We start from the raw sequence: 12,114 nt of genomic DNA, 5'->3' as shown, positions 1-12,114 counted from the left end.
GAGGAAAGGCTGAGGGAGCTGGGCTTGTTCAGCCTGGAGAAGAGAAGACTGAGAGGGGACCTCATCAACACATACAAATATCTCAAGGGTGGATGTCACGAGGACGGAGCCAGACTCTTCTCAGTGGTGTCCAGCGACAGGACAAGGGGCAATGGGCACAAACTGAAGCAGGAGAGGTTTCAGTTGAATATGAGGAAGAACTTCTTGACTTCGAGGGTGGAGCCCTGGCCCAGGCTGCCCAGGGGGGCTGTGGAGTCTCCTTCTCTGGAGATATTCAACCCCCGCCTGGACGAAGTTCTGTGTAACATGCTCTAGGAGAACCTGCTTTAGCAGCGGGGTTGGACTGGATGATCTCCCAAGGTCGCTTCCAACCCTTATGATTCTGTGATTCTGTGACCTGTTGGAGTGGGGCCAGAGGAGGGCTACTAAAATGATCCGAGGGCTGGAGCCCCTCTCCTAGGAGGCCAGGCTGGGAGAGTTGGGCTTGTTCAGCCTGGAGAAGAGAAGGCTGCGGGCAGAGCTGAGTGCGGCCGTTCAGGGCTTAAAGGGGGCCCATAGGAAAGATGGGGACAATCTTTTTAGTAGGGCCAGCTGTGACAGGACAAGGGGGGGTGGCTTTAAACTAAAACAGGGTAGGTTTAGACTGGATCTAAGGAAGAAATTCTTTACAGTGAGGGTGGTGAAACCCTGGCAGGGGTTGCCCAGAGAGGGGGTGGAGGCCCCATCCCTGGGAACATTCAAGGCCAGGTTGGACGGGGCTGTGAGCAACCTGATCTGATTAGCGGTGTCCCTGCTCCTGCAGGGGGGTTGGGCTGGGTGACCTCTAGGGGTCCCTTCCAACCCAAAACATTCTGTGATTTAAGTGTTTACTTTGATGACTAGATGAGGTTTTTGGATTCTTATCTATTAGGTGATTATCCTGAGCATTTACGTATACTCCAAGTCCTCCTTCAATCTCAGCACTGTACCTGCATGCACTTCTCCAAATGGATGCTTTGAGTCTTTGCAAGGTGGAGAAGCTTTGCTGTTTTACAGGTGAAGGTCTGAGACACAGGGAGAACACATAGCTTGTCAAAAAGCAAACAGGAAAGCTGTCTCAGAGATGGGCTAAACTAAAGGGGATGTTTTCATTAAGCTTCAGGCAACGAGCAGCCAGACTACAAAACCCACACCCAGTCTGCTGGTGTTCTTCCACGTTTGCTGTTTTAACTTTGGGGAAGGAGTTTTATCCCCTGCTTTTTTGTATTACAGTAAGGTAAGCTGCTTCACTTCTTTACTCTGCTTCCTTCCACTGTGGAATAACTTACCCATGCTGAGCAGGCAGGACAAAACTGTGTAAAGACCTTTGACAGCCAGAACAGAAACAAGGACATCTGAGTACAAGACACAAAGACCAACTCAGCAGAGCTCTCACTAGGACACCGAATGGCACATGCGTTCTTAGTTTCCAGTATCGCATGGGGTTCACTACTCTTCATAGTGTTTTGCAGGCCTTAGGTAGGACGCACTATGCAAACCCCAGGCTTTATTACGTACACCAGTGTGAACTATTGAAAGAGGAGGTCTTCGCTGGCAAAATACTGTAAATATTCTATCAAAAGGATAGAAAACTGTGCAGATGCAGCCTAGCACGAAAACTGCATTTGGAAATCTGGCAAGATGCCTATGAAATGCATATAATAGTTTTTGCAGATCTGATCCAAGTGACAGTTTTATATCAAAACCACGGAGCAGATCAACAACATCTAATTTCTGCTCTTTGAAAACTCCAGATCTAGCACTTCAAATCCAGACAATATAATGGTACTGATTGATGGCCCTTACCATCCTTACCAGTAAAAGTGCCATGTTGAGAACTTCCTGGAGCAATAAAATTAAGAGGGACATGAGGGGTGCCGCTGACATACTCATGTGGAAAAGGACTATTGGGCCCGGCGTAACGCTGGCAAACCACTCGCTGGCAAACAAAGTACATTCCTCCCATGACAAAAAGTGACAGTATTATACCGATGACAGGACCGATGGCGCTACTGTGTGGCTGCGACTCATCTGAGGCTGGCTTTGCTTTTTCTGGAAAGAGAGGAGAAAAAAAAAGTAGTTCGTTAAACATGGGGAGATATATCTGTTGCTGTCCTGGAGCTTGTGCAACAAATCAGTCAGCTCAGAGTCATTCACAGTCTCTTTGAAAGTATCTGCATCAAACTCAGGCATCTGTAATGCCATATATTGCGATTCAATGCAGACGACTTCATGCTTCCTCTCCCCCTCCATGTACATAACATAGTATTAGCAAAGTGCTCTCCTTCCTCTCTAGCAATTCATCTCCTAACAGGATTACTTAACACCTTGATATAACAACAGCCTAGAAAGTTTCCTTTTCTTCCCCCTCCCCCCAGGTCTCCACGTTAAAGATATAGGACACTTATGAAGTCCTTAATCAGAGAGGAATCTGCTCTCTCAAAAGCTGTTTGGGCTAGCAAAACCGTTAAAAAATTAAAAGATTTTACTAGTAGGGAAGCTACCATATGTATTAAGCAGTGGATGTCTTCCTAGATAATATAGGCCTTAAAATAGAGTACTTTTCCTTCCCAAAATATGACTTGCTTTCTAAAAAAACCCTTACAAATCGGAAAGAAAACACAATCCAGAATATCTCAAATACTTTCTACTTCTTACTTCTTTTCCCCCTATATAGACCAATGTTAAATAATAAAAAGTGCTGCAGTATTTGAGATGAACTACGTATCATATCGCCCCCGATTACGGGTAACGCATTCAAAATTCTTGCCAAATATACCTGACACCTCTATGTTTTTTGCATATGTGACATTCTTCAGTGAGAGCAATTTCTTCCATGTGATTCACACATTTGTCATTTTATGTTTTTACACACACAAACATATATATTCATAAAGTGAAAAAAATAAAAATAAGCTTGGCCAAAGCCTATCAATGTTACATGTTCAGCTCAAACGATAGAGCCCTTAATGAAGTTCTAGAAGTGAAATGGCTCATGTAAGACTCAAGCCTTCGATTCATGAAATTTTTCTCTAGTGGTTCTGGTTTCATTGCCTTCAGTGGAAGCAAATGAAAACCAACTGGAATTTGAGAAGGAAGATACAGGAAATACAAAGATTTACCAATAAACTCTGTCTTAAAGTCTTTATCTACTTTTCACACTTCTTAGTGCATGACAGCTTTTATGTCAGCTAAGGCCCTAACGTTCAAGTAGTCTGATTAGTTCAGATACGATACCAGAAAAAAGCAAAGCCAAAATTAAATCATGTTCCCAAACTAGCTAATTTAAACCACAAAATTCTCATTTTGGTTAAACCTAGCTTCTTTTGAACGCAAGATCCTTATTTAGAAAGTGACCATCATTTTTATTTCCTACTTGAGTTCTTTCCCTCGGTCAAGCAAGAAAACACGGACTGCTCCGTTGCACAAAGAAACTCCAGAGGACGCTGTCTTATGTCGACATAGAGACACATTTAAATCAGTTAAGACCTCATTGCAGGACTGGACCCAAAGTGCAAACAGGAAACAGCTGCATTAACTTGGCAGCACAAAAGTTTGCTAAGTGCACAAAGAAAATAAACTAAAAAAAAGGAAGAAGTGGCTTTACATTACCAGGGAACTGGGGGGAACTGGGCGAGAGCTGAGAGATAAAGGGAAGATGTGGGAGAAGCACGAAAAGCATGTTTGGTCTGAAATTTCCAACAGGAGAGCAAAATGGTTTTTGTCACCATTCTTTTAGCCTGGCTCCTTTCACCACTCTTGCTTACGTTTTTCTTTGCTGTACCTCCCATGAGGATGGAAGGAAGAAACAAGGTTACCCTGACCAGACCTGGTGACCCCTCCTCTCATCCCAGCAGTGGCACAGCTTCTGACAACTGGTGCTTCACAAGACTAAGATATTAAAAGCCTTGCAATTAGCCCATATCCTATAGGCAACATTATTAAGCAATGCGCAGCAATGTCTACACAAACCCAACACCAGGTATTTGTTCCGAATGAATTACTGACAGATCAGCACATCTCTTTTGTTCTACAAATGCTACGCTCCAACTATTTGCTAAACCACTTGTGAGCTACTAAATGCTCCCTTGCTCAAAACAATCACGCACTAGTCACCCCGACGCTCCAACTATTTGCTAAACCACTTGTGAGCTGCTAAATGCTCCCTTTACCTGGCTCCATTGCTCAAAACAATCATGCACTAGTCACCCCAGTGGTGCAAAAAAGAAGAAAATTGCAAGCAGACCACAAGTAAGTGAATTTTACTGTCCACTTTGGACTGCATAAAACCAGACCCCACTAAGGACTAACGCAGCAACTGCCACCAGTGTGCCTGTAACTTGCATATACCTACTGCCACGGCAATTCAAAGTAACATTTTCCCAGAAAAATCAAGGTCTCTCCTTATATTCTTTTCCTACCTGCACTGTGAGATACCAGCTTATGGTCTCTTGTGGACACTCGCTCATTGCATGCTAGTTCCTCCACACAACTAGCCTCCGGCTTGATCCTGTAATTGCAGTGAATAGGGCTGTGCATTCTCAAAAGCCACGCCAAGCTTAGCAGCAGTTCTGCAAGTTCCAATACACTGAGCACAGCAGAATCAGGTCCCCCTGCATATAGATCTGATGGGCCATCTAAAGAAGGCAGCGTTGTATCCCATACAGCATTTTAGAACTAGCTTGAAGCAACATTGGGATTTCAGTCCATCTTCACTACTGATGTTCCTGCATTAGACTTGCTGCACCACGACACAAGGTCAGACTCTTTTGCCACACAAACCAATGGAAGAGCGTGTGACTGTATTTAGCAGCCAAATACAACCATGGGAGTACTTGGCCAAGATGCACTGGACTTTCCTGAGAGAACATTACTGTGCAAAGACTGCGGCTCTGCATAGGGATGTAGGACATTACACCTGAACACAGCACTAGAATCTCAAGGGAAGACATCTCACCACACATAAGCTCATCGGAACCATCAATGCAATCTGGAAAGGAGTCACACTGTTGCTTCAGGAGGATGCACTGGCCGCTTGCACATCGGAACTGATTGGGTAGACAAATTGCTGCACAGAAAGAAAGAAAACGTTAAGTACTACTTGCATGGGAGCATCTGAGCACCTTAAGAAAACCAAAAGAAGTGAGACATGAAGCCACAGTGCATTGCATATTATGACCAGGTAGGCACCAGAACACCTGCTTTGCTGCTGTGGGTAAAATGCAAGTCTGCATTTCTCTGATTCTTCCTTCTTGTTGTTACACATCCTACTCGGTGGGGCTAAAATAAAATTCTGATCCCAGTAACTCCCCATCCTTTGTCAAATCAGTCCCGGTGGGGAAAAACTGGGATCGAATCAGCAAGAATCTCTTACAATAACTAACAAAATGTAGCTGATCACCTGACATGTTAACAAAATGTAGTAACTCAGCATATTATAAACCCTTAGAAAGTCTATACTACTGTATGTAGCCCTGTATAATATAACCTTGCTAAATAACTACAAAATTTCTTTTCTGTATTAAGAAGCCTCTGTTTCAGCAAAAAGGACTGGTTAATTAACTTTGGAATCTCTGCCAAGTCAAAGCATATTAAATGATCAGTAAAGAGACTGTCTTATGAGGGCTAGTAACCAGCAATCCTGGAAGGGTCACAGCATAGGTTGTTCCATGCAAAAAGAAGAAAGGTTCTTTTATTCTGGAGGAGAAGATCCACATTCATGTTTTGGATCATAGCACTGGTGGTGGTGTGAGTTGGACCTCCTGAATAGCCATACTTACTTTGCTGTGGCCCAGTTTGCAGAGCAGTTCTTGTGTAAGAGAACTAAATTATCTATGGAGAAAAAAACTTAGCTAGAAGCTCCAAATGCATCAGCTCCTGATTTGGACTGTTATGCCCCCAGTAAGTTGGATGCAGCTCTGCAAGGTCCTACAGTGTATATAAAGCAGATAGGTGTTGATAGAAGGCTCTAAAGCATCTAGAGCTCCCACCACACCACTTAGGTGCCTGCACTATGAGAAGGGCCAAATTCTGTGTGCACCTTCCCATTTGCCAACGACTGCCAGGCCTCTACTTATTGTTGCAGCTGTCTGCTGCTCCTACTATCCTTTCCCTTCTTATGTTCTCTATCTTCTGTTGCTGTCCTGCTTTGTTGGACTCCTTGTTTCTTCTTGATCCAACAATGGATCACTGAACCTGTGTTGTACAGGAGATGAAGTTTCTTCAGTGGCATGGTAATCCAGCTGCAGTATCAAAAGACTGTTAACCTTGTGACTTCCACTGGGTATAAGAGGACTAGCTAGCAGTGCCACAATTCATTCAAGAAGATGAAAGCCACCATCTTGAAGATGTGGGACAAGAACCACAAACACACCCAGGGACATTTCTTTGGCCACTTCCAGTCATAGTCTGCAACCCCTGTGCCAGTGCTTCAGATTCAACTCTCCAAAAGCATGCCTTGGGAAACCAGGGGACAGGAGAGGCGGCTTCTGATAGAATAAAGGCATTGAACTCGGACCTATGAAAAGGCAGTGATTATCACCAGAAGGCAATTCCACTGATGCATGAGGTATGGTACAAAAGTTGTGTTAAGTCCAGTTAGCCTTACCACCTTAATAAACCTCATATAAAGAACAAGAATGTAGTTTAGGCCACCTTCCATTCCTCAACCACAGTAGGTTATAGGCTGACACACACTAAGGGATGAGAAAGGCATATCGGTTTTATTTTAGTTAGGAACCCATGCAGGCCTTGGCCTGTAAAGATTCCTGAGGACTGCAGAGGCCACATTTGCCACATCTCCCTCAGTCTAGCCTTGGACACTGAGTATATTCATAGGCCTTCTAGGGAAGTGTCAGACAACATCCTGGACAAAAGTCTAGTCTTGGTTGGCCCAAGTGCTTGCAGTGGACTAGGCGTACAACCACAGAGCACTCAACTGCTGAAGAAATGGGTCTTCAACTATTCTAGACCAGATGGTAAGGCTCATCTGTGCCCTCAAAGGGGCTGTGCATGGCAAGGCAGGTGCCTACAGTTCATATGGTGCCAGGAACATTGTCATTAAGTTTGCTTAGCAGTGCACACCGCTTCACAGGGAGATGACCAAATGCACGTTCCGCTTTGACTCTGTGTGTGGGTAATGGCACTGTTACACTGCATATGGGCTCCATGGTGGACAAAGCAGAGCCTCTTGATGAAGCAGTACAGGTAGTAAGTACCACCTCCAACAAGAAAGACAGGAACTTGGACATGGCTGATCCTCTTCTTGTTTGTAAAGAAGGTACTGGTGTTCTGGTGTCCAGGCTCAGAGTTACACTGCAAATGCACAGAATTGCTCATTGAAATGTCCATGAAAATCTGTCCTGCTGGCCCAGTGGCAATGGTTAGCCACTGAGTGGGTAGAGCCAAGGGTCCTGAGGCTTCACAGGGCAAGAGCCACGCTACTGAATGGGCTCCTAAACTATTGTACAGCAATAAGAAGCCGTGGTGCTAGTTCATAGTCAAGTGTCTGTTTCAGCTGTGCCTTGATACTAGACACAGAATATGCAAGTTTGCCCATCAACCAAAGGATGGAGCAAATGCACCCATCCATGCTTCTCTCTTGGACCCAGATGCTACAAAGCAGCTGCAGCAGCAAGCATTCCTGGGAAGTCATTCCACAGACTCTTATAGAAGGTTACATCCAGGATTATAAGAATCAGCTTGCTAAGAGTGAACTCTCAGAGTAGCCAATTCAGCCACAGGATTTAGTCCATCTCTTCCTCCCTGTAGCACCTTGCAGCAACCACTGTCTGAAGGTGAAGTGGACACCGTGGAAACAGTGCAAGCCAAAATGTTAATTATGCAGGAAAAAAAAAGCATGTGGTAAGTTCTGCTGGTTTCTTTCCTGTTTTCATTCTGAATATGGATTAAAGATACTCTCCCCAACCTCCCTCACATCTATAGTTACGTGGTCAGCAATTTATGCAGCTACAGAGAAGTTTAATTTGAGCAACAGAGTAAGAAAGAGGGAAAGAAAAACAGAATCAGTGGATAGTTTAGTTAGGCTTATGATTAGGGCTAGTTTTCCCCATCCGAAACTAAAAATCATATACATACATCAAGAATAGTTAGAATCCCAAATGGATGCTTGTGTTAGAACCATGAGTTCAGGAAAATCAATCTTACTGTCACAATCCACTTCATCAGATTTATCTTGGCAGTCAATTTCTCCATTACACCGCAAGTGTGCATCGATACACTGTCCTTTCTCACACTGGAACTGGGATGCAGAGCATATAGGGCAGCTATCTTCATCACTCTGGTCATCACACTCTGGAAATCCGTCGCACCGCCATGCCATTGGGATACAGTCAATCTCTCCAGTTGCACAGGTAAACTGGTCTGGGGAACAAGTTGGAGGTTCTGGAGAAAGAGAAAACCAATCACATTTGTATATTCAAATTTAGGCCTTACAACAGAGTAAAAACGTGACGGACTTTTTCAAGAAAAACACATTTATGCCTGGACTGAAGTTCTTCTGTGAAAATATTAAGATTCCAGCAAAGACGAAAACATGATTTTGCATAGGGAATGAAATTTTGCCAATTTCATAACAAAAACTGGATGCATGCTGAGTGAAGAAGCTTGCTGCAGCAGCGAAGGACAGGAACTACAAATACTTACTTTGGCTCTAACAGCCAACTTTTGGAAGACACCGTCATACACATACATTCAAATGAATACTCAATTTCTGATTGCAAACCACATTCTACACAGTTTTAATCCCTGCAATTAGATTAGCCTGGATCTTCATTAAAAAACCTGGCACATTGGGTTAATTGGCAATGAATACACATAAAACACATAACATCTGCTTCTACAACATCTTTTTCTCTATTTTTCCAGTGGTTTCTTCACAAACAAATTTCTGAGTCAGGTATGAATTGAAAGATATGAATGGAGAAAAAATATCTGTAGGCCTGTTAAACATTAGCTTAAGTCCTGGAAAGCCTCTGGGCTACAGGTCAGTGGAGGTTCAGAGAGTAGTCCGAGGAGCACTGTAGGTCGGCCCTGAACTTTCATTCTTTCGCTATGGTCAGAGACAGAACACTGGACCTTGTACACAGCCATTTTTATGTTTGTTGGACCTAAGAAAGCTGGGACTTCCTTCAAATTTGACTTTTCATGGATCCCAAGATCCTGGCATCAATCCATTCCACATCCATACCGTTGCTCAGGTTGCAGTCACATGCTGATAGCATTAAGCAGCAGCTACAACTTCACGTAGAGATGCAACTGTTTTGCTGTAATAAGGCATTCATAGTTGCTTTCTCCAGAATCTCGAAAGACAAGGACAATCCAGATCAAGAACCTATTGCAAAAAGCGCTCCCAATTCTTACTTACAGCAAATTAGCACAAACTTTTTCACCATTAGTATCAATGAAAGGAACAGTCAACGTGTAAGTCTCTTCAGTTGCTATCAGTAGTGGTTAGTTATGTTCAAAATGAGGGGGCCATCTCAAAACACCGCTGCAGCAAGCAGATACATTTCCACTGATTTCAAAAGTTGCTGGCTCAAATCTCCGTGACTCAATTAAATCAGTTAACAGAGGCAATCGCTAGTGCCCACAGCTGCTGTTGCCAGCTAACGCTCTATGAAGATGCTCTGCCGCTTGGATTAACAGAGTACCACCTCATACCCTGTCTATGACAATGAGATGGAGCAAGCTGGAGGTATGCTCTGACACTGGAAAGTAACACTCCTCTGGAAACCCAGTGAGCTTTTATTAACGTTCAGGCTCAGGAATTGACCTCACAAAGAACCCAGCATAAGGAAAGCTTCTCAGCTGTAACCAATGACAAGACTTTTGTACGAGTATTTTTCTCCTGAGGGTAGTGTTACAGATCCCAGAGCTAAGCAACTACGTGCAAACCATTTTTAAAGAGCTGCTGTCCTTCCTTCATTAGGGAGTAATGTTCAAGAATGAGACTCAAGTATAATCAAGAGCTTGAAATACAAAATGCAAATAACAATCCAAATGCATTTGATTTTTGAAAATTTTATGATTTTTAAGTTTCTGATTTATGATTATTTGGTGTAGCAATGAGAATTACAAATGTAGCCAGTGACCTGACAGCTGTAGGTAAGATAAAGGTGCCAGATACACATATTAAGATAATTCTTGAACTGAATTTTGATATGAGTGTGCTGCTTAGATAATTCAACAGATTACTACTTCTGCATTTAGAGCCACATTTAATGCTGCATGATGGTTGCACTTGACAGGTACAAGCTTTCATTTAAAAACTTGTCAAGAGCATTCATGAGGGTACATGGACAAGTGTTCTCCAGCTGAAACAGCCATTAATCTATTTTGAAACACTGGCTATTGGCTGCTGCCACGGCAGACAAGGTAGGTTAAGAAGTTGTTGCAGGCTTAGTGAAGGATTAGAATAAAATAAATCAGACACTGAAACGGAGGCCCCTTAATTTTTAAATTTATAGCTGAAGACAACAAAGGAGTGGGATGTAAGAATCTTGTGTTGGCCGTGTTGTGCAACAACGGTACAGCAAGAAATATAAGCAGACTGATTCCCTGCTGCCCCCCTGGCCCCGATGTAACCACCACTACTCTAAAACCACATAGAGTGTTGTGGTCATGGGAAAGAAAACAGTTTATAATGGAAATGACTGTCCCATGGGATAGTCAGAGATAGAGTTCAGCCAGAAAATGAAATCCACAGCAAAATGAATACATAAAAAGAAGTCAAGAGGACTAACAGAGCCAAATAATTTAAGATATGATGCCTCCCCAAAAGAACCAATGTTTTTTTTTTGTTTTGTTTTTAATGCCCTCTGCAAATGTAATGTAAGAATTTTCAAAAATCCTGGGATTGTGAAAGGAAAGTCTACCATGTGGAAAGAGGACAGCTACCTAAATTAAAAAGGATTGCAGTGGAGCTTTTGGCCTACATTTCATAACTAGACAGTACAGTGTTTCATGTTATGAGGCCAAATTCATCTGAATCATTGTATCAGACTGTAGGAATCATATACACAATTTCTGCTGCTATCATGGCTTGATGCAACATCATCTTACAAGCATTTGTTTAAAGCACAAACCTGTCACATCATACAGTTATAAAAACCTCAGTAGAATATGCAAGTATTTTAAGGTCAAACAGGCATATTCTGCTCACAACGAAAAGTCACATGTGCCCAAAAACTGAAGCAGAAAACAGCCGGTAGAAGAATTAAATGTCAATTTAACACATGATGCAACACACCATGTGTAGGAAAACACTGTGTGTAAATCCACATTTTGGATTGGAATGCAACCTCAACCCCCATCTTTTTTGCTATAAGCTGCTTAGCAGTACTGTTAAACATAACTCACCTCCACAGGTTAAGAGATTCTGTAGAAGCACAAGGTGCTCGGGGCATGAACATCTTGGAGTCCCATCCCCTTTGGCGATGCAGATGTGCGAACACCCACCATTGTTACGGGAGCACGGGTGCACAGCTGGAGAAACACATAGAAAAGAGTATTAGCATACAGAAATCATAACTACTCCTAGATAGGGCAAACTCACAAAACCACTCGCAAACTATTTCTGTTTGAGTAATCAAGATTTCATACAAATTAATTAGAAGATAAATGCAGGATTTTTCAGTTCAGTGCTCAAAAGCTGACTTACTGCTTCATGAGGACTACATTTCTCCCAGTCACAGTGATGTGGAGACCTTTAAAGGACTTCTAAAAAGAATTTGGGAGCTCAGGTGAAAAGGAGTGAGAAGGCAAATGCAATCTTTTCCTTTTTAAAGGTTTTTTTTCCAAGCTTTATTACATGGTTGTACTTAAAAAATTAACAACCATAATTATAAGTAGCTTTTAGAATGAATTCAATACTACATCAGCTTGTACAAAGCAGGTAACTAAGTGCCACGAAATCACATATTCTAGCTATACAAAATTAGTCTTCTGGACAAGAATGAGGAACTTGTTTCTCCTCCTCTTCTAGGATTCCAACTGGCCAAGCTGAAAGCACTCCATGGCTTACTTGAAGCCCACTGGGCAACTTATTACAATATTCATCTGGATGTGGACTTTGGG

The 12,114-nt window shown here is 42.8% G+C and overlaps 1 protein-coding gene across 1 annotated transcript in view; it reads right to left on the bottom strand.

The window, feature by feature from the left end:
• Nucleotides 1–12,114, bottom strand: part of LRP5 (LDL receptor related protein 5) — a 37,257-nt gene that overhangs the window by 5,806 nt on the left and 19,337 nt on the right. Inside the window, exons 10-13 of the mRNA XM_035898593.1 lie at nucleotides 11,398–11,523; nucleotides 8,185–8,421; nucleotides 4,976–5,086; nucleotides 1,834–2,070 (exon numbers count right to left, since the gene is read on the bottom strand). Coding sequence (XP_035754486.1) covers nucleotides 1,834–2,070; nucleotides 4,976–5,086; nucleotides 8,185–8,421; nucleotides 11,398–11,523 — 711 coding nt within the window. The remainder of the gene's footprint in view (nucleotides 1–1,833; nucleotides 2,071–4,975; nucleotides 5,087–8,184; nucleotides 8,422–11,397; nucleotides 11,524–12,114) is intronic.

This window comes from Egretta garzetta, unplaced genomic scaffold (genome assembly GCF_000687185.1).
Source record: "Egretta garzetta isolate BGI_Z169 unplaced genomic scaffold, ASM68718v1 scaffold840, whole genome shotgun sequence".
Taxonomy (NCBI): domain Eukaryota; kingdom Metazoa; phylum Chordata; class Aves; order Pelecaniformes; family Ardeidae; genus Egretta; species Egretta garzetta.
This window is presented reverse-complemented; position numbering and strand designations above follow the sequence as displayed.